Genomic DNA, 27899 nt, shown 5'->3' with positions numbered 1-27899 from the left:
ATAATGGATGAACTGATGTGCTACACCAAATCCTACTGTAACATAAACATGGATTATTGTGAACTGTTAATCATGCAAAGCTACTCTCGCAGAGGTCAAGACTAAAAATGTCTCCCTTGAGTATAATTTCTTTAACTAATTAAATGTTTTTGTTCTAATCCAACAACAAACTCTTGATCTCAGATGCAAATATCATGAAACTGTAGGGCAGTCGGTGTAGAACGAGCACGCTTCACTGGTCAGCAATGAGTAAGCCATAATGAGTATAAACACAATGAATGGGGAGAGGTAATGGTGGCTTGCTGTAACCAGAGCTTAGCATTATGTAGTTACAGGGCAGGCAAACACCAGTGGGCACTAATTAAATAACATTCATGTCTGTGCTTAAATAAAACTGTAGTGTGCCAATAAAGGAGGCAAAGCAGATACTTTGATATTTTAGCCACTGCAGCTTTAACCACAGCCGGCAGCGTGTCAGTGCTTCCATGTACATTTAACTGAGCTTTGAGGTGCTGATGCTCTAGCGTTTCCCTGTTTCAGCCTAACTTAAATCCAGTGGAGAAAAAATGTCAACCAACCAATCCTTTCATATCAAAGGCGTTAGTCATCCTTTGGTAAAAACAAAGCAAAAAAGACACACTTTGAAAACACAGAGAACAGACAAGACTTTAGAGGTATTACAAAAAAATCTATATTCATTTGTTTTAACAAACAAAAATACAACCAAAGCTGCAAGTCTGGGTTAAAACTGCAATATGAGCTGCGAACTAAGGAAATACAAAAATCAATCCTGCTGTTATTCAAGTGTGAACAAATCCTTTGGTAACAGGTAAAACAGATACATTCATCAGTTACAAATAAGTAAGCCTAAAATTAATCTCCCAAAACATAACATGTAGTAAATAACAATGGCTGCTTGGGCCTAAATTAAAGATCAAGGTATTAAGAGTCAGAAAAGGCGAACAGAGGTGATTCCCAGCAACAGACTGAATATGAAAGATGAACGTAGCCTCATGGTTTGAAAAGGGAAACCAGTGAGAATGATCTTAAACTGACATTTTTTCCACCCAATGGCCAGCAGAGAGCTACTCGTTCTTCTACTTCTCACTGGTTTCAATCAGTTTGATTTCTTATGATTTTCATTATGTAATTATTGTTAATTTTAGAGTAATTCAGACAATAAAGGATGAAAACCGTAAAAAATCCAAGCATTCAAAATGCTCTTCTGATGTCACAGTGGCCCACACCATCTTCCCTGTACAGTCTATGTTCCCAACCTGGATGTGATCACAATAGAAATATGAAGTTTCACGACATGAATTTACAGGGAATTTATATATATCGATATCATCGATATTTATCAATATGTTAATATGGTTTTTCTTATTTTTTAGATTTGCTGGTTTATTTTAGTCCTTCTAAACTGTTAAAGCTGTTAAACTGAAACTAATGAATGACCAAAAGTGTCTTGGTGGAACGGATCCATCCAGTGAAGAGGGATAAGTGGTAGGGCTGCACGATTTTGCATAAAATGAGAATCACGATTTTTTTGCTTAGAATTGAGATCACGATTCTCTCACGATTCTCTTTTCCAATATAAATATTTATTGCACTTATTAACTGCACATCAACTTCGTAACAGTTGAGACTGAACATAAAGCTAATAAATAAACATAAAAACAACAAATGTCTCACGTTTTGTGGTTGCCGCAAAATGTTGTACTGCTTGAAATTCCGTCTCCGTCGTTGCTCGACACTGCATGTATAGAGCAGGTAGTGCAACAATAGAAAAATAGTTGCGGGACAGCACTGTGTAGCGTTTGTCTAGGCAGGGTGTTGATCATTTTCCTAAATCCCTCGTTTTGCACAGTATTGATGGGAGCCATATCTTTCGTCAGGTGCTAAGTACTAGCCTCCGTAATTTCTTTGTTCCTGCGGGAGTTCGACGTGTATAGGGAAGCGCTGTATAAGGTTCCCGTTATTGATGTTTGGGTGGTTGACCGGGACGGATTTTCTCCTGTCACTTTTTCGTCATCCCTGACGTGCTCTCCGTTGTTTTTTCCCTGCTAATTTTAGCATCACACGGCACAGCTTCTGTATCACGTGGTATAAGGCTCCGCCCTTGTCATTTGTTGAGCAGGAAGAGTGAGCGCTTGTTTTCATGCAGATTACGTCCCGGATCAAAATGCGGTACAATTGTCGTCGTGTTTTGTTTTGTTTTTTTGTTTTTTAATCGTTGTCATTTGGAAATGAGATCGCACATAAGTATGGATTGAGATCGCGATTTTCTAACGATTAATCGTGCAGCCCTAATAAGTGGCCAAACATGCTGGGAACCATGTTGGGAAATGTTTTGGTGATTGTTTTCTCCAGAGAGAGAATTTTAGACAGTAGAAGAAGAAACGTAATATAACCTTGTTATTCTTTAGGAGGTCACATTTTAACTCAGAACATACTGCAGCTTTAACGTGTGATTTAGGGAAAGTATTGGTGAAATTGCTCTGGACAGTTGAAACATTACTGGAGTGTCTTTTGGAGACATGCAAAACTGCATGTGAAATTCTCATGTTAAAAACTATTAAGAGACCAGCGGTGGACAAGGGACGTCTATGGGATGTAATAAATAAAACAAAAGCTGACAGCTGACTGTTCAAGAGTTAACTCTACATCTAACCTCCTCTCTCAAGAGAAAGATTCAATAGTGAAGAGAGAAAAATAATTTGTTCCTCATCAGCCCATTGTCCATCTGTTCCACTATGACTCCTTTATTCCACCACTTTGTTAGATTCCCTCCATATTTTCTATTTCCTCCCACTATCACAGCTTTGCTCTATTTCCCTCAGTCTAATCTCTGAATGAATGCCAGAGTTCTTTCTCTCTAACTCCTCCTCAAATCTTCCCTCCTTCATCACAGCTCGTCCCGTGCGCTCCAGTTCTCCAGTTCAGATTGCAATACATCAGAGTTTTGGGCTTCGAAACTCAGCTCTTCTTGCTCCTGAGTTTTCCTGGACTTGGCTCGGTCCCAGTCGGTCCTGACTGACTCGTTGTCCCAGACTACTGATGTTTCCGTGTCACTGATGTAGCCCGGGTCTCCTGTGTAATGGGTCGGATACACCAGAAGCGGCTCAGCAGAAAATGCACGCAGGTCCCGACGCTCAAAGTGGTCCATGTACTCTGATCTGATGAGCGAGACAAGCGGGGATGTGATTAGATTTACAAGAGCGCCACAGAAGAGGAATCACAAAGAGGAGGCAGATAACAGGAACAAAGAGAACACGTGGAGAGCAGATGGGTTATACTTACACTGGATGTTTGTTGTACATGACAGGAAGGAACTCGTCAACAGGCAGCATCTTCCTTAGAGGATCTGCACCGAGGAGCTTCTTGGCTCCTTGTAACGACAACATGTAGCCAAGAGTCCAGTAGGAATAGTCGGCCTCCACCAGATTGTGGATGTTTGGTAACGACTTCTCTGGATGGTCCACCTGCATTCGTTTCCGCCCAATATAACTGCAAGAGTTGTTCACATATAAGAGGCACAGATCACAGATTTGAAATGACAGCTAATAACAGTAAATCTACTCTACTGTCTTAACAACTATGCTGAATCCAGATGGAAGAGATGGTAGGCATCAGATTTGAATATGACCCTTTTAGTTTTATCCTCTTGAATTAACTAAGTGAACTTATATTTTAATTAGCAACTAAGAATCAGCACACAGATGAATATTGTTTCAATTTGTTTTAAAACCCACTGTGAGCAGGCACACTTCCCTCTGTGATGCTTCAGAACATTAATGTAAAATTCTGCAGTGATGGTCTAACTGTGGAGGAAAAGTACACAACGCAAAACCTTGAGAACTACTCCTGCCCTGATGCGCCTTCTTGGGGCTTGGACACTTGCTGGGAAACTCTCATCAACAGTGAAGATTAGGGTTGGGCAATATGTAAAAATTTTCCAACTGACAATTGTCAGTCCAATAATCGGCGATGGGCGATACATGTGCGCATGTGCAGACTTTTTGATGGGCGGAGAAATGTAGTCATGCACGTGTTTACCACACAGAAGAAGTCCAAACATGGACGAACTAATTTGCCCAAAAAATAAGGGATGACAGCGTTAACCCGGTCATCACGATCAAAATTTTTAATGTGCTCAACCCATCTAGAGCGCAGAATGAACAGACTTTGGACAAACTGCCCGAAATGCGTTGACAGAGACATTTCAGGGATTTTGACTCCAGATGGGTTCATTCTTAATCGCGATAGTTGTGATGACGGTGCGTTAATGCTGACAACACTAAAATAAAATATAAAGTTGCCCATTTGGGATGAAAGAGGTAAACCTAAGGATCTAACCAAAGCGGTGTGCCGCTTGTGCAGACGTATAGTGCGAGCAAAGTACTCAAACACGACTAACTTGCATGAGCATGTACGTGTCCACCATCCTAGGCTATCACCAGCTTCTGCAGCTCCATCAACAAGCATTTGGGCGTATTCTGAGGAGGGTGCATTTGCTCGCAGATGAAAGAGGATGCTGTTAAAACAGCGCTATTATTATTTTTTTCTGTTGACTGCTTCTATTAGCTCCATCATTATTAGCAAACTTACTTATGGGCAAATAAATAAATAAATCGCCCTTATAAAAACGATCACCGATGGGCTCAGCCTATCGTCGATAGTCGATATATTCGTCCAGTCGCCCAAACCTAGTGAAGATGTGCACTGGTTAGCTGATACTGGATATCCACGGTGAAATTGCAAATGGACACAAGTAAGTAGGCAGAATGGGACCCACATCCCTTTCTCTTGCCAGACAGTAGCAAATGCATCAATTACAACGTTTGTGCAATTATAGCTTAAAAATAACTCCACATAGCAATATTGGAGTTCGATTGATAATTTCCACTTAATAATGTGATTGGAATAAATGTTTGTGTTTTAACAACATTTTTTCACACTCGCATAGCGGAAACTCTTAATGAGATATCAATGCGTCTCTGCTGCCACTATGACAAAGAACCCAGCAGCAAGAAAATTCAATCAATTCCTCCTCAGCTGTTGAATTCATAAGAAAAAAAATACGAATATAAAAATATACAATCGGGCTTTTAGAAATACTAAATATAGTTGCAGCTCAGCTCAAGCAGACTTTGCTGCAATATTTGAAGGTCATGTCTAGATGAGTCTCCCGAACAGCTCTTATTTCGGATAGTTTCAATGAAAATGCCGTAGGATGGTGCTCAGGAGTGGGATGCTGCACTGGATTATTCCCACAAGTGTTCTCAGCATCTGACTGGTGGCGTCTGAGATATCGTGTGACAGATGGTTGGATTTCACTGTAAGAGGATGATGGAGATGATAATCCTCTCTGTTTACTACACTGTGTATTTCCTCAGTTCACTGAAGCATCACTCACATGAGATCCCAGTCCAGCTTGTGTGATGTCACTTCCTGCAGCAGTGCCTGAAGGCGACGTTTGAAGAATACTTCAAAGCGGAGGTCGTCCTCGATGACCAGAGAAGTCTGGAGACCTCGGTCTACTATCTGAACGAAGACATATGGATATGGAGCATTACAGTGCTGCCAATATATTGGTGAGCCTGTGCATAAAATCCATCATGTACTTAGGTGGATTTAGTGTAACGTTTGTTAAATCCTTTTTGACCTTTATGGGTCCTTCGTACAAAATGATTACAAATGGCTAATTTTCTATAATTACACATAAAAGCCTGTGTGTTTGTTCATTCTCCCAAAATAACAGGAGAGGCTGAATACAGCTGGTTTAATTACTATACTGACTGAGCTTTTTCCTGACAAACAGTGCAGCTAAACTATGAAGTCTTTTATAAAGATTCTTTATGAAAACTACCAGTTGACCATGTAGACTGGGCACACACGACATTGGTTCCCAAATTGTAACCTAACTATTTTTGATGGCCTCCAGTGTAGCCAGGATATCCAGATAGTGGATATCTGCTTTTTGACTTCCCGGTTATTGTTTGCAAATACAGATACAATGAAAAAGGCTCATGAAAATGCAATAAGTCACTGGTTTTGCAACTGCATTTTGGTGAATACAGTCCCTTAATTGCTCTTCATGTGGACTGTTTAAATGCATGCAATCAAAGTCTATTCAAACATGATTGGTAAACAGAGGCTGGACAACAAGAGAACTGTAATTGGAGAAAGCTACCAGTCTCCTTTTCTTTGCTTATACATCCTACATAATCACATGCAGATAGCAGTTCATAGAGATTACATGCACTGCAACGCCCTTGAGTAGATGCATGCCGGGTTTTTGCCCCTAACCCTAACCCTCGCTTGTAATTCCTCTCTCTTTCCCTGCACTTTTTATATTTTCATCATGAAAATAATAATAATAAGATGTACAAATGTACAAATAAGATGTACAAATTTGTCCAAAAAAAAGCAGCGCTCTCATTGAAACATATAGAAGACAAGTTTATTTGCCGCTCAAGCCACCTTTCCTCACGCAATCTCAATTATTGTGTTTTTAACAATAAACCTTATCTAAGATGTGCAGGTAGACATAATTGCCTTAGGCCAGCTCAAGAGTCTCACCTCCTTCCAGATGTTGTAATGAGACAAGAAACAACCCAGTTCACCCTTGGTTAGAGGTCGACCGTGATAAGGGTCTTTGTATCCTGGCAGCATCTTAAGCCCCATAGACTCTATATCAGACTTGTTCAGAGCTCTGAGAGAAAGAGATGGACATTGAGATTTAATATGGAATCGATACTCAAATGAAACAGTGAATAAACATGTACAACACAAATATATTCGTAAGCCATACAGGTATCAGGACTGACTGCAGAAACAAATCAATTACGAATAACTGAATAACAGCCTAACTTTTGGACAGCCCACGCGAAGGTTAGAGACATAAATAAGCAAAAAGTATGTGGCTCAGGGAATCTAGAAATAAGAGCAAGCGACCAGCTGCTTTTCACCTGGTTGTTTGTCTCAGCCCGGGCTCACTACATCAATTTACACTGCATGTTGCAGAGGCACAAATCAGGAAGACACAATCGGTGGGGGAGGAAGAAAATGAGAAACGTACTTGCCATCCACAGCAGCAACAACCTTACAGCTGATCTCCTGCTCGTACAGAGTTCTCAGCATTCGCTCACGACGGTCAGCTCTCCGCACCAGATTTATCATAAACACCTGGGTGCACGCAGATGCAAAACACACACGTCTAGATTACTGTGCACGTATTTATGTGTGTGAGAGAGTGAATGAGTGTGTGCATGTATACCTCATCAAAGCCTATCTTGTTAGGCTGCTTGGGAGGAAGAGACAGGAAGCTGGAGGGCTCCAATGGTGGATTTTTTACTGTCAAAGAAAAAAGGAGGGGAGGGAAAAAAGAGAATGAGTAATGTGTTAGAACAGGAGTTCCCATAATGTGGTTTAGGGAACAGCAGGGGTCCACAAGATAGTTGTGAGGGATTCCCCTATGAACGCTGGAAAAAACCTACAGTTTATGTTTTCCTTTGATTTCCTTTGATGTAGTATTTTGCAAGATACTGGTAAGTATTAAAACCGTGTTATAATCAGGTTATTATTATCTTGTATTAGTATTTGTTGTGTGGTTTGTCTTTCTTTTTCTAAAAAGTGATACTTACATATTTTATTCATTCTCAACTCTATATTTTTACTCTGAGATCACACTGGAGTAGCTTTTCATGAGTTAAGAATAATTTATATCTAGCGTATACTGTGCTTTCATTCTCTTTCTGAAACATGCCTCTTAGCTCTTCTCCCTTACAGCCATCCTTCCCTTTAAACTTTCCTGTTTGGCTACCCCTCACAAACAGATGGTACTGTACTCTGAGCTGCGTGTCTGAGATGACCATATCATCATGCCTACCATGCTCATTTGTCATGAGTTATACAGCATATGGCACTGCTTTGGTAGAAGGTCACACCGCTCTAACTCAGTGCATTTATTTTGTTACTGAGGGAACAGCAAAAGACGACAGTTGGCTGGCGTGAGGATTTGGTTTTGATGGAAAAAAATTTAAATGCAACTCAATGCTACAGACCAGACGAGGCAAGTGAAAGATGTCTTGAGTACCAACAGCTCAATCTGTTTGAATATAACTAGCTTAAAGACTTCTGAGACATAAACAACTTTATTTGCCTTAATCACAAGAAAACTTGCACCCAACGAGTAAACACAAACAAATCACTTCTGCATTTCTGAGCGCTTTGATCTTTTGACTCACCCATGACTTCAAGGTGAGTATGCAAAAAGCTCTCTGCCTCATCCTGCAAGGTAGCATGAGAACGCATTGGCACTGGGAAATGCCCATAAGTCTCCTTGTTGCAGATATACATCTGCACATCTGTAGGCAAGAGATGAAAAACAAGCTTACACTTTCTTTTTTGAGAACTTTAATGGACCTACCACATAAAAACTCCAGCTCTATTGCCTTTAACTCACCTGCCATGCGCGCTGAATAGGCAAAGACAATGACATCATCCAGGGCCCAACTGTATTCTGGGTGTGGTGGATAAAAGGCCAGCTGACGGGAGGCCTCTTTTCTAAGGTCCATCAAGTAGGTAGAGTGGACCATTGGTACAGGAAAACAGCCACGACGCTCCTGCCTGCGGATGGGCATATAAGCTGGTGTGCGCCTGTAGTAACCCTGCAGGAAGGGCAGAAACACTGTGTGCTATAGTTACAAACAGCTCTCAGCTGTGTCCAATTTATAAGGTGAGCAAGAACCTGAACTGAAGGACTGGGATTTGAAGTTTCTGAATGCCTGTAGCACTTCGTAGGAGGTTGAAATATCGACATATTTTTTTAATTTATGACAAAATACATTTTCTAAGAGCAAATCTTGAAATTCTGGGTTGCGCTGACATGGAAAAGACATTGACTGATTGCCTTCTGGCAACAGGCCTATTAACTGTACTGAAGGAAATGTTCTTTAGAGGAATCAGACTGTTGGCTGAAGATGGTTTATTTTGTCTAGAGGACAGTCAGCGTCCTCATGTCTATTCTGATCTGAAAAGAAACAAAGATGAGTTCTGAAAGGCGTCCTGCCAAGACAGGAATAGATCACTGACAGCTTGTGTGATGAATCAGATATGCTGTCAAAATCATGGCAGCAGTGTCTGCATACTCAGGGAAACATGTTTCAATTCAATTCAGAACAATTTACTTTGGGTAATAAATAAATAAATAAATAAATAGAGGTATATATTTACTCATTTGAATAAACAGAGACAGCAGTGGCGTCTGGTGAAGCAAGTGGTAGCAAGTGGCGAAAGAACAAATTAAAAAAATGACTGTTTATGCTGTCTGTGTACCAGCATGTTATGTTAAATATTATATATGGTAATATTACTTCACCAGACAAAGCAAAACTTTTAATTTCCAAAGGAATTCCACAGCATATACAGTCGACAGCCACTTTGTTAGGTACACCTTGCTAGGGCAGGATTGGGCCCCCTTTTGCCTCCACAGCCACCTTAATTGTCCATGGCATAAATTCAACACAGAGCGGGAAACATTCCTCTAAGACTCAGATCTATGTTGACACAATAGCATCACACATTGGTAAAAATCTCTTGTTCCCAAAGATGATTGAGATCTGATGACTGTGGAGCTCATTTGGAGCTCATGGACCACTGTGGATATAAAGCAGGGGTCTCAAACTCCAATCCTCGAGGGCCGGTGTCCTCAAACTGTCCCTGTTGCAACACGCTTGAATAAAATTAGAAGGTCATTAGCAAGAGTATAGAACTTGATTGCATGCTGAAGTGGCAACCCTTAACCCTTAAATTTCAGTAAATGTAAGTGTTTGAAAAAATGTACTTCTAAAAGTAATTTTATTGCACGATGTTCATTCACTCATGGCTGAAATACCACCTCAGCATGCAATCAAGTTCTATAGTCTTACTAATGACCTATAAATTGTATTCAGGTGTGTTGCAACAGGGACACATGGAAAAGTTTCAGGAAACCGGCCCTCGAGGACTGGAGTTTGAGACCCCTGGTAAAAAGGGATGAACATGGAAATGGGTCCAAAGTGTTACCACCCGGAAGAGTCGACACAAGGCAAGATGGATCCACGCTTTAACGTTGTATTTTTCCAATTCTGACCCCACAATCCAAGCGTTGCAGCAGGAATCAAGACTCATCAGACCAACACTTTTCCAGTCACCTACTGTCCACTTTTGGTGACGCAGCGCAAATTGTAGCCTCGGTTTCCTGTTCTTATCTGACAGCAGCATCACTTTCAACAGCTTCAAAGTTCAACATGATGTATGTTCAAATATGTTCTTCTGCAAACTTTGGTTTCTTTGTAACGGGTTGTTATTTGAGTCCGTTCCTATCAGCTTAAAGCAGTCTGACCATCCTCCTCTGAGCTTTGACATCAACAAGCATTTTTATCCAGCGAGCTGCTGCAGGTGTACCTAACAAAGAGTATATAGCACCTACACATCAAACACACTCCATTCACTACGCTGGTAATAATAAAGACTCTACCACACCTTCAAATTGGTTAATTTACAGTGTTTCTAAAGTTAGGTATTGTACAAATATAATTTCCTGAAGCACAAGAAAAAAAACACTCTGTAAATGTTCTCCTAGATTATTTTTCAGTGTTTGGAGGACGGCAGGAAATGTGTTTTTCTTTTCCACAGCAGAAATATTAAAATTTTACAGACTATCAGTAGCCAACAAACTAAATAGTGGATTTCATTATTCATCCAGGATATAAAAAGAGGTTTTTAAGACACGTTATAAAGAGACTAACCTTGATAACAAGGAATATTCCGATTGAAGGACGCTAAATCTAATAGCTTTTTAAGGCCACTTTGATTAAATTTAAGCTCTTGCATTTACAAAAAGGCTTAAAAAACACATTCTGCAAGTACAGCATTCATTTTTTAAAAAGCAAAGAATTTGTTGGACAAAAGCTAAGCGGAAAATTAGAAGAAAAGTATAAAACACTATTTCCTTTCAAGCAACTGACCCCCTGGCTTAGGTTCTCCATCCTCCCAAGCATAAGAAAATGACACATAAATCTTATCCATCATCTGAAGACATTTGAAAAATGGATTTAGAGACGTAGCAGCAATTTCTCAAAAAGTTAAGATCTTAATTTTGCATCAATTTAAGGCTTTAAAGATCTGAAGACAACCGATGATGAATAATCTTTGCAGTCTCTTTTCTTTGTGTCGCTGTGATTAAAACCTGAAGCTAGCAGAAACTTAATTAAGTGTTATAAATTTAACGATGCACAGAAAAAGGAAAAAAAAAACATCCAAGAGATGCACCATCTTGCGGTTTATCATTTCGAGTCGGTGGATAATAGCATTTTCTAAATACTCTTATTGTGCTATTGTGCTTATTGCATTTTAGACTGTTCTTTGCCATCTGGTTGTCACAAATTAATACGTTATTCACACATCCAAACTGCTAACAGAATGCATAGGATGTGAGATACCACATAGCCAAAATTTAAATGGGGTGTAAATGGATAGCAGCTCAAAAGAAATCTGCAGTACCTGTGAGGTCATGCCGCACCAGAAGCTGGAGTATGCAGCTCTGGACTCCAACATGGGAGCTACAATGGTCTTGTTTTCCCTCATCAGCTTCCACAACACATCCTGATTGGTGAGCAGATTGTCACAGTCGGCCACCTGCGGACAGACGAGAAGGGCACAGTATTGACTATCGCACACAAAGGTACACATGTAAGCACCCAAAATGTCAGCCATTGCTTCACAATAATTGACTGAGCCACGGCAACATGGCTTGATCATTAGACACTGCAAGCATAGGCCGCTCCTTCTTAGACCTTTTCACCTCGAAGCATGTAATTTTTATAAAACCCTTACAAACAGACTGCACTAGTATTTGCTGTAGGCTCATTTTTACTGAGTTTCTGTTCTGAATTGATTTTCAAGGAACATTTTTTGTTGTTTTCTGTTTTTTGTTCAGTGCCAAAGTCTTTGCCTCATTACATCTCAACAACGACAACAGATGCGCTCCAACAAGTGCTCCCAGACAACTATGTGTGTGTGTATGTCTTCAGCATAAAATGTATCCTCTGATATTGGCTTTTTGCACACGCACCTTCAGTACACTTACATTAGGCATTGATTTTCCAAGTCTCTAAAATTCTACTGAAGGGACAAAGTGTAATTCCTCTGAAGGATATTCCCTCGTTTGGTCTTCGGATGATGGTAGCAAAGAGTGCTGTTGAACATATGGGTCTAAAATCTTCTAATTACTGTGTGCATATGGTTCACATCATTTTCATACTCATCAAGCTATTCAACGGCTCCTTGTGCTTTGTGAATGGGGGTATTTTTGCTATGAGAGAGACCAAGTGTTTATTAACAAGATAAAGGTGATTACTGTGCAACTTTGTACCGATTACCATTTTCACTTTCCTCTATTGTGACAGCTGGACCCAATCCATGCAAGCAGGAATATACACCACAGCTTAACAGAACCACCAGACCCCCACAGAGCATTCAGCGTTTTCCTATAATTTGCCAACCATATGTGCCTTGGCCTTGGCCAGTGTTTGTCCCAATAAGTCACAGGAACTTGTGCTAGAAATGTAGCATAAATGTAGTTAGTTTAAAAAGAAAGTTTTCTCAGGACTCTATGCAGTACATCCCATGATTCATTCAACAGCTTGCAGAACCATCTTTAGCAGCCTTGGAGTAATTGTTTTTCTGTTTAAAGAAATTCTGGCCCACTCTTCTTTACAACGTTGCTTCAGGTTCGAGGACATTTGTTTATTCACGCCTCGCTTAAGGTCGTGCCACAGCATTTCAATTAGGTTGAGGTCTGGGCTTTTTCAACCACTTTTCGTTTTCTAATAGATTTGCTGCTGCGCTTTGCATTACTGTCATGTAACAAGATGCAATTTGGGTCAAGCTTTAGCTGTCAGACAGCCTCTAGCATAGTGATCGTGGCTCAAGAGTTGGGAGTTCGCCTTGTAATCGGAAGGTTGCCGGTTCGAGCCCCGGCTTGGACAGTCTCGTCGTTGTGTCCTTGGGCAAGACACTTCACCCGTTGCCTACTGGTAGTCCTTAGGGACTAGTAAAGCGCTATACAAATACAGGCCATTTACCCTTTTTACCATAGCATTCAACTCAGTGCAAAAAAAGCCGTAATAATCATCCCACCACCACCACCGTGCTTGGCAGTTGGTATGAGGTGTTTGTGCTAATGCTGTGTTTGGTTTTAGACAACCTATGCATTATGGTCAAACATCTCCACTTATTGTTCCAAAACTCTTGTGGTTTATGCAACTTTGCACAGAGTCCTATGAAAACTCTCTTTTTCACATGACTGTATGTAAAACTACATGGTAGGAATTAGTGGAAAATCTTTTAAATTGTTATTTCTTACTTACATCGCAAATATTAATAAAAATCAATGCATATCTACCTGTTTGCCTAATATATGAAGGAATGATGTAAAACAGTCCTATCTCAAAGTACTGGCTAACTGGCCACAAGTTTACTTGTACACAGGTATTAGCACGCAAGAGTTCTAAATAACAATGGTTTAAAACAATAAAATTGTATAATACACTGAAAACCTAACTTCTTGTGTCCTTTTGCATTGTCGAATCGAAACAGCTCTAACAAAACAGCAAAAAAACAAAACAAAACAAGCTCATTTCTGGCAGTGTGCCATTCAGCCTTTAGTTACCAGCTACACGGAGCTGTAGTTGTTTACAAGTGCAAAAGCACTGTTCTTCCCTAAACTAGGGTTTTAAAACTATAAAGAATTTAACACTTGACACAACAGCATTAGTAAAAATGTCAGCCTGAAATTTGCATATTTTGAATTTTTTACCTCAGTTCTCTGAAGAGATATAAGCATTTGTAGATAATGTGGATGAGTGGCTGTTAAGAGAGTGGAGTGTCATGAATCAGCGTATTGTAATTTCCACAGATATCGCCTTATTCACCGAGCTGAGAGCACATAGTTGTAGAGCTGCAGAGTGGATGATAGCATACCAGAAGATAGTCTGCCCATATCTCACGGGCAGTGTCCAGCGCTGCCTGACGGAGCTTCATTACATGTTCATAACGGAGATTATTCCAGTGCTTGGGCCCCACCTCATCTTCAAAGGCACTGAGGCATGCAAAGACAGACGCATTAAGTAATGTGCACACCACGCACACACAAACACGCACAGAGACCCATTGTCACACATGGGCACGCACGTACCTGGGTTCATCTTCGGGTCTCCACTCCACATAGTGGTAATAACTCTGGACCTTGATGAGCCACTCTCTTAGGATGGCTGTAGTGTTATCTATGTTGTGGTCTGTCGCCACCCTGTGGGAGTGATGACAGGAGAGAGCGAACTCTGAGTAAAGAACAGTTCTGCTGGTACCAACAAGTATTAAGACTTAATTTGGCTTAAAGGGAGATGAACATGTATCATTATGTGTGAAATTTATTATTACAATATACAGTATATTAGAGACATGCTGGAATAGCATTGGTCCCAGTCCTAGCATTAATAAGACAAGGCTGTGAATCCTAGGAAAACTATTTTTGGTCGGTGTCGCTATAAAATTCTGTTTTATTGGGTCACTGACTACATTTCAAACAACCACAGTAATCCCTGTACATGATGTACTTTTATTTATTAATATTCGCCAGCATTTATTATTCTGCCACTCAAACAGCATTTTCTCAGCAGGAGCCCTGTTGTTTTCTCTTCTGTTCTTTCTCATTTACTGCAGTCAGCTAATGTCTCTGCATAAATAGTTACACAAAGCTTCTGCTTTTGGAAGAAGAATGATCCTGTTCAGTTTTATACACTGAAGTATGGAGGTGGTAGAGAGGATTATAGATTGATTATCGGTTGTTTTCCAATCAGGATTGTGAGTTGTTTCCAAAAATCAAGTGGGAAATGTTTTGTGCATTAAGTAATAAAGTTCAAATAGTTTGCAACACTTGCCGGTGCACAAACTCAACATTTTAATATTCCAAAATCATACAGAAATGAGCATCAGTAGATCAACATGTCTTGACTGGAATAAAGCCATTTAATAACTAGGTGAAAATTTCAAATATCAATCAACTGTAGAAAATATTTCAGCCTTAAAATTCAAGTCATTTTAGATTTAATTATCCACCATCTATTTATATGGCAACAATAATTTTTTATTGTAAGGTAAAGCCCCAACAAACCTTATAATGCTATTATGGTGTTAGCAAACTAAACCTTGTTAAACATTCAACAGAGTTGGATCGAGTTCAGCATTCATTCTAGAGATAAAGGACTAGGTGTTCTAGTCCTGGTGAGGAAAGATTTAGCATCATTAAATTAGCTGATACCTGTTTCTGTGTTTTGCACCTACAGTTTATTAATGCATCTTGCTAACTAGCTTTAGCTGATAAATTGGGATTCAACCTTTTTATTCACATATGACAGTTTCAAGATAACAATAACAACATGTAAGTGGCTGAAACACCAACACTGAGACTTCAAAATACAGAGTCAACAACCAGTGGGCTGATACAATGGCCACGTGTTTCGTACTGTCTGTGCTGTGTACTGGTTAATCACAAACTTTGTCTTGCGAAACAAAGCAACTAGAACTCTGAAGGAAACGAAACAAGCTGAAAAATGCTGAAACAGCCCACAGAGCTAAGATGTATGAGAATATTTGGGTGGTGAGCTCAAAGTCATTGCATAAGCCTCTGAAGGTTTTTTATCCATGGTCACAAACCTTCAGAGGCTGGAACCTAAAATTAATGTATAAGTAATGTATATAATAAATATTAGTAATACATGTTAATATAAAGCACACTGTGTCTGAGGAGGATGTGCGGAAGTGCTTCAGGAAGGTGAACGCACGCAAAGCTACTGGTCCGGACGGGATTCCCGGCCGCGTCCTCAGGTCATGCGCGGCTCAGCTGGCTGGAGTGTTCACGCACATCTTCAACCTTTCCCTCTCTCTGTCTGTAGTCCCAGCCTGCTTCAAAATGGCCACCATCGTCCCTGTACCCGAATCCTCCACCATCTCCTCATTGAACGACTGGCGACCTGTAGCCCTGACCCCCATCGTAAGCAAATGCTTCGAGAAGCTGGTCAGGGACTTCATCTGCTCTGCACTACCCGACTCACTGGACCCTCTACAGTTTGCATACCGCCACAACAGGTCCACTGATGATGCCATAGCCCTGACACTACACACTGCCCTGTCACACCTGGAGAAGAGAGACACGTATGTGAGGATGCTGTTTGTAGATTACAGCTCAGCATTCAATACCATCGTTCCCTCGAAGCTGGACAGGAAACTGCAGGATCTAGGACTGAGCAGCTCCCTCTGCAGCTGGATCCTTAGCTTCCTGTCTGACAGACGCCAGGTGGTCAGACTGGGCAGCATCACCTCATCCCCCATCACACTGAACACTGGTGCTCCACAGGGGTGTGTACTGAGCCCTCTCCTGTACTCACTCTACACCTACGACTGCACAGCCACTAACAGCTCCAACATCATTGTGAAGTTTGCGGACGACACTACAGTGGTGGGTCTTATCACCAACGGTGATGAGACGGCTTACAGGGAGGAGGTCAGCGCCCTGACCCACTGGTGTCAAGACAACCATCTCACCCTCAACGTCGCAAAGACAAAGGAGTTGATAGTGGACTTCCGGAGGTGCAGAGAAGTACACACCCCCATCACCATCAATGGCGCTGCTGTGGAGAGAGTGAGCAGCTTCCGGTTCCTTGGCGTACACCTGGCTGAGGATCTTACGTGGTCAGTACACACAAACAAAACAGTGAAGAAGGCCCAGCAGCGCCTCTTCTTTCTCAGGAGACTGAAAAGATTCGGCATGAGCCCCCGCATCCTCAGGACCTTCTATCACTGTGCCATTGAGAGCATCCTCACTGGATGCATCACCACCTGGTATGGCAACAGCACCGCCTACAACTGCAAAGCTCTCCAGCGAGTAGTGCGGTGCTCTGAACGGATAATTGGAGGTGAGCTTCCCTCCCTCCAAGACATCTACAGGAAGCGGTGCCTGAGGAAAGCGGGGAGGATCATCAAGGACTCCAGTCACCCCAGCCATAAACTGTTCAGACTGCTTCCATCAGGAAGGAGGTTCTGCAGCATCCGGTCCCGTACCAGCAGACTGAGAGACAGCTTTTTCCATCAGGCCATCAGACTGCTGAACACGTCATAGACACCTCAGCTTCACTACTGGAACTTCAACATTATGCACTCCACACTGTATATAAATGCCACTTGTTTTGCACATATTCAACTCTGTATATTTTATATATTTTATTATTATTATTATTATTTTATTTTATTTTTTTACTATTTAATTTGTAAAAATGTGTATACACACACACACACACACACACACACACGTAGGAAAATATTTAGTATACACATCCAGAGATGCATACACTATTATATATTGTACATATATTTATTAGTTTCAGGTTGGCCATTCTTGTATTTTGCTCGTTTGTGTTGTTGTGTTTGCACATCTCTGTTGCTTGTGGGGCTCGCACACAAGAATTTCACTCGCATGTGCTGTGCCAGTGTGCCTGCACATGTGATGTGACAATAAAAAGTGATTTGATTTGATTTGATTTGAAAGCAAGGTCATTTTTCATGTGCTGCAGCCTGGCATTCTTTCAGCTGATGACACGGGGATACTTACACATTCTCATCCCTGACATGCATTCACCAATGCAGATTTCAGTTACAGTCGAAGTTAAAAGGTTGGATTGCATGTCTTTAGCATAATTAGAATGGTCCCTTACTGCTTATTCTGTCCTGTACCTGACTGCCTTTATGTGACTGCCTTGTGATTTCTGTAAGTAGGCTTTAGAAATATTTCTTCAGGCTTCTTAAAGGACACTCTGATCTTCTTTGAATGCCCCGAACGTGTTGCCTTTTATTCCATTCTCTATCAAAGTGATCCCACACCGCATTAATAACTTTGAGGTTTGGACTCTGGGGAGGCCAATCCATGACTCAAAGTTTTTTATTGTGTGTGTTTTTTTATCTAAGTAAGCTTTTACTGCACTGGCAGTGTTTTTAAGATCACTGTCAGACTGAAAATGAAACTGTCCGCTAGCACTGGGTGAAATGCTGCACTAAATCGTGTTTTACAAATGGATGTAGACAGTCACTGTTGGTTGGTTGGTTGGTAATTTATTTCAACATGTGAACAATATACAAGTACATTTAGAAAAGAAATAAGAGAGAGAAAAAAATACTATACAAATTACATACAAAAAAACATTCTGATTAATTTACATGTTGAAAGGGACTGTTGTACCTGTCTGTTGACTAAATTTTTCAAGTTTGGATTCATCAGTTAATAACACCTGTTGCCACTAATTTTCAGATGTGTCTCAGGTCCTGTGTTAGGTCTTTCCTGGATTTGTTCACATTTGTTAAGGTTATGTCTTTAAGACACTGTTTTGACCTTCTTGATAAAAAAAAATGTTATTTTTCATACATTCAACTAAAGAAATGACGTGTTTTTTGTGACAGGCTACTAGTAACAAAATGTCTAAATTTAAATGAAATAGTTGCTAAATTGTCTGTTATGTTTAGACACGACGCTGGTTCAACACTTGAGTTGGGTGTCTGTTTTATTAATGGGTCAGTGTTAAGTGGCTCAATAAACAAAATGAAAATGACACAAAGACTAAGCTGAACATGAGTGAAATGTTCAAAGAAAAACTTGGCAATGAATATGTTGATATTTAAAGAGTGCAGTTTAATGGCAACCTAAGACATTTTAGGACATTGATAGTCTGAACCTGGAGGACAAATTCACAGTGCAAAAAAAACTAACCCTAAAGAAAACAAACATGCTCCTGGCTGTGCTGCTCGTCTAATGGACATTTTGGGGGATTGGAAACAGCAGGATCCTCTGCTGAACACTTTTGGGTCTTAGCAAGAGACAGAACTCTCATCACCAGCGATGATGCTGACTGATAAAATCTTTGACATCAAAGTTGACATTTTCTCTATATCCAAGTTCAAGCTCCACAGTGAATTAACAGCTACACTCCTACTAGTGCTCAAAATGAGACTCCCAGCGCTGCTGGAAGCAGTGCAGGGCTACAAAAGGATGTGACCTTGAAGAAGATAACAAGCAAATGTAAATCAGCTTTTGATTTTCATACGCTCAGTTGCTGAACTTCTTGAATGCTCTCATAATCCTTTTTATGGCCTTGCTGTCATTTGAGGTTCAAAGCGTCACATCACTAGTATCAGGTGTGGACGGGGAAAGAAAGGCAGACAATAGAGCCACAGAAGGGGAGGGTGGCATTCAGCTGCTCTCTGTGCTATCATAACAAATCTAAGTGTGTCAGGGAGGGGCAGAGACAAAGACAGAAACACAGACGGAGCGTGAAAGAAGGAAAGAATGTGTAACACGGCAGAAATGGATTTAACTCCAACCCTGTCATGTAATGAGCGTCAGTCAACGTGCTGCTGATGTTAGCCTTCCCATCTGTCTGTGGCGTTTTTAACACAGCAGTGTCATCTCAGCACCTACATGTGACCAGCTAACCAATCTATCTTCTTCTCCCACGCTCTCTCTCTCTGCATGTGTCTACTTCTTTTCTCTCTGTTGGACACAAATTTCTGACAGCTGTGAAGTTCTGAATGGCCAGAGGTAGTGAATTAAAAAGGGTTTGTGAAAAATAAATATGTGCGATTGCAGCCATGCCTAACGGATATGAGAGAGCTAGGGAAAAAAAGGCAGGAGGAGGAAGATGATTTATGGCTTGATGATAACATCCCCACTGCATGTCCCTGCAGAGCACACACACTCACCAGTGTGTGTGTGTGTGTGGTTGTGTGTGTGTGTGGCCGTTTGCCAAGTATTTCATCTTAACCTGTCACGTTGATAACTGCAGACATCGACAGGTGGCAAGCCAGCAGCTCAGAATATATCTTTCACACTGCATTTCAAAACTTTTTATATCAGCTCTTCCACGGAGAGATGAGCTATGTTGTATATCAAAGAGAGCCCGCTGAAAACTGGCTGCCACATGGGCATGGTTAAAATCAGGCACAAATATCTGGCTCAGACACAAGGAAAGAAGCTCAACATCCAGGTTGGTTTGTTTGAAGAGGCACACGGACACTTGAATCCCTCGTTCTGGGTCTGATGGAAAAAGTTTCAATTCAGCATTTAAATGAAGCACGGCATCCTCTGATCAAACAGCCATTTCACAGGAGTGACTGATGTTTAGTTTTAATTCCCCTTCCTGCTGTCACATTAAACGCAACTCTGCTAGAGGCGTTTAGCCCCTCATTTTCCTTCATTAGACCACTGGATTGCCAACTAGGATATAATCTAACCTGTCAGGTGTGAATGCTGATGAAAAATTTAAAAGAATCTCTCAATTTTCAAGAACAGATATACTAGCAGGGGATCACAGGAAGTTAGCAGAGCTGGAGACAGGAAAAATCTAGAAGGAGGGGGGCTGGGTAGCAACAGAAAAAAAACAGCCTTAAGGTAAAAGAAGATAAGTCCTGCGGAGGCGTTTTAATACACGGGCTCACATTCACAGTCTATTGTGTCTGGTCGCATTGTAAAAGATGTATTCAAAATTGTTTTAAATACTAGTTTTGTTTCCAGACGACTTTGGGAGACGACGATGAGGAAGGGGAAGAGGGAGGGGAAAGAAAGGGGAGGGATAGGGGAGAAAGAGCGGGACTATGTAAGAGAAGCTCCGTGACTGAATGGAACTTTTCCTGGGCTTGACTCTGCAGGCGGAGTTCGCCCTCCCTGCTCTGCCAGCTCAGGTCCACACAGTAGGGGAAGCCACGCTGCTCCCAGTTGCACTCATTTCATCACTGGTGTCATTTACAAAGATAAAGCCCACGCTGCATATGTGTTCCCACAGCTTTAGAACACAGCGCCCCCATCTGATCGAATCTCACAAGCGCACGCGCAAACGCACGCAGAGTTTTCCTCTATAATTTAAACCCGGGCTCGACGTGTCTCTCGTGCGCCACTGAGATCTTACAGTGAATCCCATTTTGTTGTACTTTAGTCAGCTAGTTCCTTTAATATGTTGACACGACACACTGATGACACTCACCACAGCGCAATGCGGTCCTTCGGGTAGTTCAGGCGCTCGATGGTTCCGAGGAACAGCGGCAGAGAGTGCGCCGAGTTGCGACAGACCAGCGCGATAACGACCCGGGGAGCGAGGATCGGAGACTCGGGGCTCCAGCGCTCCTCGGGGAAATAGCCCCAGCTCCGGCCCGGCAGGAGAACGAACAGCAAGGTAAGCAGTAGCGAGGTGACCCGGTGCATGGCAGGGGCGAGTAACTCCTAGAAGCCAGGGCGGACAGAGAAGGAGACTGGGGGATGTAGTAGCCGAGGGTCCCGCTGTTGTATTATGCCGACAGTGTGTACATGGCAGACGAGCTGGCTGAATTAAAGGGCAGGTCTTGACTGCTTTAAGGGGAACTCTCTGCTGTCCAAAGGCCGTTGCTTCGCAGCCGCTATGCACCACCGTTACAGAGAAAATTAACCGTGAGCTACTGACAGGTTAAGCTAGAATGAATCCTACCTAATGAAACAACCTTATCTTTCCTATAAGGCCGACTGGACTCACACTTTGCCATATGCTGCCCTCCCCTTTAAGAATAGATCCAGCTGTAGCAGATGGAAAGCCATTTGGGCGTGTCGGATGTGTTGAGCACACTGCAGGCCTGTCATACCTCTGCAAAATATCGTCCAGAAACTCTAAACTAAGGGGATTTACGCTCTACTTTGGAGCTACTGTTTGAGTAAAACCTTTCATCTCATGCCGTGTCCCATAATCATGCACTTGTTATACCCAAGTGACAATATAATCATGATAATGACAATAATGGTGATTTTTGTATACAGAAATATTAATTACAGAGCAAATAATTAAAATCATGGTGTACAGCAAACCTAAGCACTACCAGGCATTTTAGTGATTAACGCTAAACTTGAATGATTAAAATGAAAGATATTAGTGAGAAATGATTCCCGGATCTCAACGTGAGAAGAAATCCGCAGGTATAAGATTGTGTAATTGGCCAGTGTTGAGTCCTTTTGCTGGAAAGTGGTGGCGCTGAAGGTACTGCAGTACCCCCTAGTGGATAGAGATGACCTACATGTCTACAATTACAAATGAAAACATAAAGTACAACTCAGACTCCATAAGCTACTTTTATTTTTCCTTATATTTTTTTTCTTGGCTGCTTGCTTTAGTGGTTGCCATAGTGGATCATCTGGCTCCATCTCCTCCTATTCTTAGCCTCCTCTGTCACACCAATCCTCTGCATGTCCTCCCTCACTACATCCATTTATCTGTGCTCTTCCACTTTTCCTCCTGCATGGCATTTCTACAAGAAGTATCAGTATAACTACCTTTGTCTTTGCCATCATATCAGCTAGTACTCTCTGTTTACCAGCTATAGCTTACACCTACTCTCAGCTCTTCACTTCTAACTTCCCTTCTCTCTTGTCGCCTCCCCCTCTCCTCTTCCTTTGTCTTCGGCCAACAGTACCGTAGTTTCCACAGGCTCCTTGTTGGCCAACAGCACCAGAGGCAATCATTGTTAATCTCCGACCAGTGCGGAATGGGACCCTCCTTTCTGGTGCTCTTTAATATACAGTGCACTGGCTTGTCCCCATATACATGCATACATACATAATAAGATTTTAATCACTGTGAATCCAAAGTAGAAGTGCGCTTTTGAAAGCATTCAGTATGGCCACTTTTTAATGGTTTGATACAGCAATCCATTTCTGTTATTAAGCATATTATTAACTACCTGTTAATAATAATCACTGATAAATGCATTTATAAACACACAGCACTCGCAAAAGTCTTGAAGCATTCCTCATTTATTTATAATTTGCTTTAAAAAAGACGGACTTTATTGTTTAAGTGGTCTTGAGCTATAGTCTTCCGTGATTTCTGAAGGTCTTTTAAAGGTTGTTTTTTTTGGACATGGGTTGTGCTTTAACTAATTTTTAGACCAGAAGACACAGCAGACAAGGGTGTCACTGTTGTATTATACTGACATGAGATTGGATTGGCGCTGGCTGAATTAAAAGGCAGGTCTGAACTGGTTTCAGGGGAACTCATTGTTGTCAAAAGGCCATTGCATGCCAGCTTGTATGCACCACAGCTACAGTAACATTGAACTGTGAGTGAGGTACTGAGAGGTTAGGTTATGATAAGACAAATCCTCCTTATGTATTCAAACAACCTTGTCTTTTTAATAAAGCCATCTATACTTTCCCTTTGACATATGCTGTCCTCCCTTTTAAGAATACATCACACAGTCTGCTCCTTGTACCTGAGCATTACAAAGTTTTGTTTTTGTTTTGTTTGTTAAGCAACTCACTTATGACCCATTCAAACATAAAAAGGCATCTAACTAAATGGATGTGTTGTGTCTACACATACAGATAGCTTAGGAAAGGAGCAATTTTAAATTGTGTCTTTAGGCACTTTGTTAATAGCAGCCTATCACGGACAGTGACTGTCTGCAGCCATCTGTAAAACACACCGGAGGCTTTGAAATGGTTTGGTGCTGTATTTCATCCAGTGATGTTGGGGATCTTGTGAAAAGAACTCTGGAACTATGAATAGATACATTTTAATCTACCATATTATATCAGCTGTTTGGCAACAGATTCATATTTCAGCCTGAAAATAATTCCAAATGCATTCACAATGCATAAAAAGCATAAATTAATATAAAACCACACAGTGAAACCATTATTTATGGATTGGTCTCCCCAGAGCCCGGACCTCAACGTTACAGAAGCAGTGTGGGATCATCTTGAGAGCATGGAACCAAAGGAAGCCAAAATTCAAGAAGAACTTTGAAATACCATTCAAGAAGCCTGTAGAACAATTCCTGAAGACTACTTTAAAAAATTACAAGTTTGCCTAAGAGAGTTCAGACTGTGCTGAAGAATAATGGCGGTCATAACAAATACTGACTTTCAAGCTCTTTAAAATTGTACAAATAATAATTGTATAAAAAAAAAAAAATATATATATATATATATATATATATATATATATATATACACATACACACAATGAAACTGCCTTTCATAAGTTATAACCGTTGTTGTTTACTTTGCCTATATATGTTGTCTTATGATCAGTATCCATATTAAATAACAGCTTATTTGGTAACTGTTTTATCAGCATTTGTGGAAATCTGCCTTTTATATGGTGTCCAGCTGCAATATGTCTGTGCAACCTTTAATATGTTTTCTTACATGGTTTTCCCTTCACAGACAAATATGAGCTTTAAATTTATATGAACTGTATTTTTCAACGTATTTATTCTGATATTTTTCATATGGTGCTGAGGGTGTCATCCTAAAGTCACACATATTGTATCATCCTCACAACACCCCCACATGAAACATGTTCTCACAGCTACGGTTTTGCTTTATTATAGCATCTTAAACTATTAACGCCTACTGCTGCGCTTATTTATGTAGCATTTTCTTTCTTATCAATCACTCAAACCCCTTTAGACAACCAGTCTTTTTACCCATATATTTTATTGCATTATAATATAAAACAAAAGCACATATTTTTAATTCGACCCTAAGTTTGAATCACCAGTTAACCTAATATGCCTGTTTTTAGGAGGAAGCCGGAGTCAACCTTCAGGCACACGGAGAGCATGCTCGGAGAATCCCAACTGGGATTTGAATCAGGAACCTTCTAGCTCTGAGGCAACGTTTGCACCATTGTGCTAAGAACATGCACAGATCAGGCATAAGATTATGACCACCTGTCTAACACTGAGTGGCCCTTTTCAGACTCATTCAAATCCTTACACTTGACAATTTTTTCCTGCTTTTAATGCATCAGCTTTGAGAAGAAGAAAAAAACGTCGATTTGATCCCTAATATAACCCACCCATTAACAGGTGCCATGATGAAGAGATAATCAGTGTTATTCACCCATCAGTGGTCATAATGTTATGCCTGATGCGTGTATTATAGTCTCTTTTCTTCTGGTAGTGTAATTAATGTGCATTTTACAACCTAAATAAATGTACATGACCTTTATGTACAAGACTTTACATATTTATGTTTTTCTTTTTCTAGGGAAATTGAATAGAAACATGCAAAGGATATAATTTTAGAGGTCAAAGCCTCTACTGTGCCGCCATGTAGTTCCTTCATGGCTCATTGCCTTCATCAAGGACTGAGAGCATATGTTTTTCTGAGTTTTTAGAGCGGGCTCCTTGTCTCCTCTGTCAAACATGATGCTTGGCATGAGTTTTTCAGATTCTGATTAAGAGCCTTCAGAGGTTTGGCTGGGCTTCTGCTGGCAGTCACAATGACGGAGCAGCTTGTCATGTACTGGTTCAGAGACACCAGAGCTGGAGCTGTGGGGGATGTTGGGATTGACATGGAGATGCACAAACTGCTGTGGGACTGTCTCATCTCAGCATGAAAACAAAATGTAGCATGTAACTGACAGCGTAACAAGTAATCGGTTCAAGATAAGCACGGCACACTTATTCTTAAACCAGAAACAACTCCTTAAGTCTGACTTAGACTAAAAATTACATATACCTTTTTTGGATATGAGAAGTCAGGATGTCTCTTAGGATGAATTCAAAGATAGTACAGGGATAAAGAGAGCTTTTTCAAGCTGATACCTGGAATCATAGCAGGTCAGATAATAAAACCATATTAATTTATTACAAGAATATTAATAATTTTGATGTGAGAAGGGAATTAAGCAGCTTACACACATAAAAATGTAAAGAAATGCCTGCTCAGTCACACCTTGTGCAAGTACTGGCAGCGAGATCTACAGGATCATTTGCAGAATTAATTGAGATGACAGAGTCAACAGTTCTGTTCCCAGGTGCAGGGTAAAATTAACATGCCCAGACAGAAACAGACACATACAGGGAAATGTGCAAGAGCTTTGCATTTTACTCTGTGACAGCACAATCTGAACAAACTCTGGGGCATAAAACTCACAATTAATCTCACCTTATTACACACCTTAATCACTCTGGCTTTGATCCTGCACAGCACTGCTGTGATCAGAGACCGAGCTCCAAAATATCGCAGCACACATATTAACCCCGTGGAAAGAAAGAAGAGTGACGGGATAGGAAAACCAATGTGATGGCATTTTAAAAATGCTTTTATTTGCATTACTTTACTGGGTATACAAAATGTTTCATTAATTCGCTTTGGGGAGAGCATTCTGAGTGGGCTTCCTGTGTGTCCAGTAGTGTCTCTTAGCCTTCTGCTGACAAATCCAACCTACACTGCCGCATGCAAGATCCATCTGCTCCAAGTCAAAGGTGTCAGCATTTCAGATAACAACACTTAAATTTTACCCTTCAATAATTCAGCAAACTGCACTGTGAGTAAGCCACCAATTCTATCAGCTCATATCAGAGCTATGCAGTTGGTTTAAATAGCATAAAAACTACCTATAGGCTTTATAAAACATGGCATTAACATGGTTTAAAAAGAAAAGCATACATCAACTTCCATTAAAATACTCTATGCATCTAAGGGCATGCACGATACTTCACATTCCATACTGTGTTTATACCTTTGCATGGCTGCCGGGTTAAAAAGTGAAGTCGGGTAAAGAAACTGAGGAATCACCTCTTTCGTCACCTAAAGAAAATAAGATTCGTGCTTTTGTTGTTTTCTTTGTTAATGTAAGACAAAATCTGCAAAATTCTTTACACTGGTTTGATTTGTGAGCATAATCCAGTGACATTTAAAAATCATAATGACAGATTTTGACATTAGTTCATCGCTTTGGATCTACGTTAGCTCTCGTCCTAATCCGTTCACACTGTTTATCCTTACCTTATCTTCATCAGACTTTTCACTGCGGTAGAGTCCATAAATCGTATGTTAGCAGTCAACACTCTGGACAAAGATGCCAAATAAAAGCATGTCAGTGCTTGTGCACTCCCATTCATTTGGCAGTTTATTTAGCAGTTTTAAAGAATGGATCGTGATTATAGTCACATCTTCTGCTTCTGATGTAGAATAAATATAGGCAGTTGTGAAGAAGCCTTAAAACCCTCAGTTGGCATTGAACAATTTTACTTCAGAGACCCAATTTTCCCTGTCCTTGAAACTGATAACGTTTGGAGAGAGAGAGGTAACAGTCAGCTGTCAGGATTACTGGGGCTGAGTGGGAGGACATCTGAAGTAGAGATGGACCGATCCGATATTACGTATCGGTATCGGTCCGATACTGACCTAAATTACTGGATCGGATATCGGAGAAAAATAAAAAATGTAATCCGATCCATTAAATATCACGAAAGCACCTCACAAAACTTGCAACACGCCGTAACTCACCTCAGAACGTTAGCACGTCGGAGCAGTATGCATCACGTGATAGAGCGGCTGTGGCATGCGGGACCTGTCGGTGGTCTGGATAGCATGTGGAGCTTCGCTAGCAACCCGGCATTTCATCTCCGACAAAGTTATCCCCGAGAGAAGTAAAGCAAGTGTGTAAGTCCATCTCTGAATGTTTGTAAAGCATTCCTGCGTTAAGCTTACCAAACGATATATGGAGCGACTGCCTCTTCTGGCTGCTACTTCAATCATGAAACTGCTTAATGATCAGCTGATCGGCTTTTCTGTCACGAGTCCGTGTCTCTGGTTTGTTTTTGGCCCACTTTGCACCAGAAAGAGGAAACCAGCGGCTGAACAACAGCAGCACGTTTAAGCTTGATAAGCTGTTGTTAGAATTTATTTATTATTACTTTCTACACCAGGATCTTTTTCTATGTAGCTGACGGCTGGTAACTGTGCAGGGGCGGATCTAGCAAAGTTTAGCCAG

At 40.9% G+C, this 27899-nt stretch overlaps 1 protein-coding gene and 1 long non-coding RNA gene across 2 annotated transcripts; one reads left to right on the top strand and one right to left on the bottom strand.

Moving 5' to 3' along the window:
- Window positions 1-673: 673 nt before the first annotated feature.
- colgalt1b (collagen beta(1-O)galactosyltransferase 1b) lies at window positions 674-21510 on the bottom strand. Its single transcript, XM_085459945.1, has 12 exons — window positions 21129-21510; window positions 14246-14356; window positions 14032-14149; window positions 11551-11685; window positions 8471-8675; window positions 8253-8372; window positions 7283-7359; window positions 7085-7191; window positions 6586-6718; window positions 5420-5547; window positions 3304-3510; window positions 674-3179 (listed from the first exon to the last, which is right to left on the bottom strand). Exons 1-12 carry the CDS (start codon window positions 21344-21346, stop codon window positions 2909-2911), a joined length of 1830 nt encoding a protein of 609 aa, XP_085316071.1. The 5' UTR covers window positions 21347-21510; the 3' UTR covers window positions 674-2908.
- On the top strand, window positions 21251-25123 carry LOC146708175 (uncharacterized). The gene is made up of 2 exons (XR_014920936.1): window positions 21251-21317; window positions 23826-25123. It is a non-coding gene; the product is annotated as an uncharacterized LOC146708175 (long non-coding RNA).
- The last annotated feature ends 2776 nt before the right edge of the window (window positions 25124-27899 follow it).

Source organism: Copadichromis virginalis, linkage group LG6 (genome assembly GCF_057382275.1).
Source record: "Copadichromis virginalis isolate Kocher_CV1m ecotype Utaka linkage group LG6, C_Virginalis_male_GT1.1, whole genome shotgun sequence".
In the NCBI taxonomy this organism is placed as follows: Eukaryota; Metazoa; Chordata; class Actinopteri; order Cichliformes; family Cichlidae; genus Copadichromis; species Copadichromis virginalis.
Note: the sequence above shows the minus strand (reverse complement) of the source record. Positions and strands in the feature narration are given on the sequence as shown.

What these genes read in the sequence shown, in the direction of transcription:
- colgalt1b (XM_085459945.1), bottom strand. Translation starts at nt 21,346, where the DNA reads ATGCACCGGGTCACCTCGCTACTGCTTACCTTGCTGTTCGTTCTCCTG. An exon ending in GGTGCGGCATGACCTCACAG is followed by an intron (nt 8,676 to 11,550) that starts GTACTGCAGATT and finishes CCCTTCCTGCAG; the next exon opens with GGTTACTACAGGCGCACACC. An exon ending in ATGTACAACAAACATCCAGT is followed by an intron (nt 3,180 to 3,303) that starts GTAAGTATAACC and finishes CTCGCTCATCAG; the next exon opens with ATCAGAGTACATGGACCACT.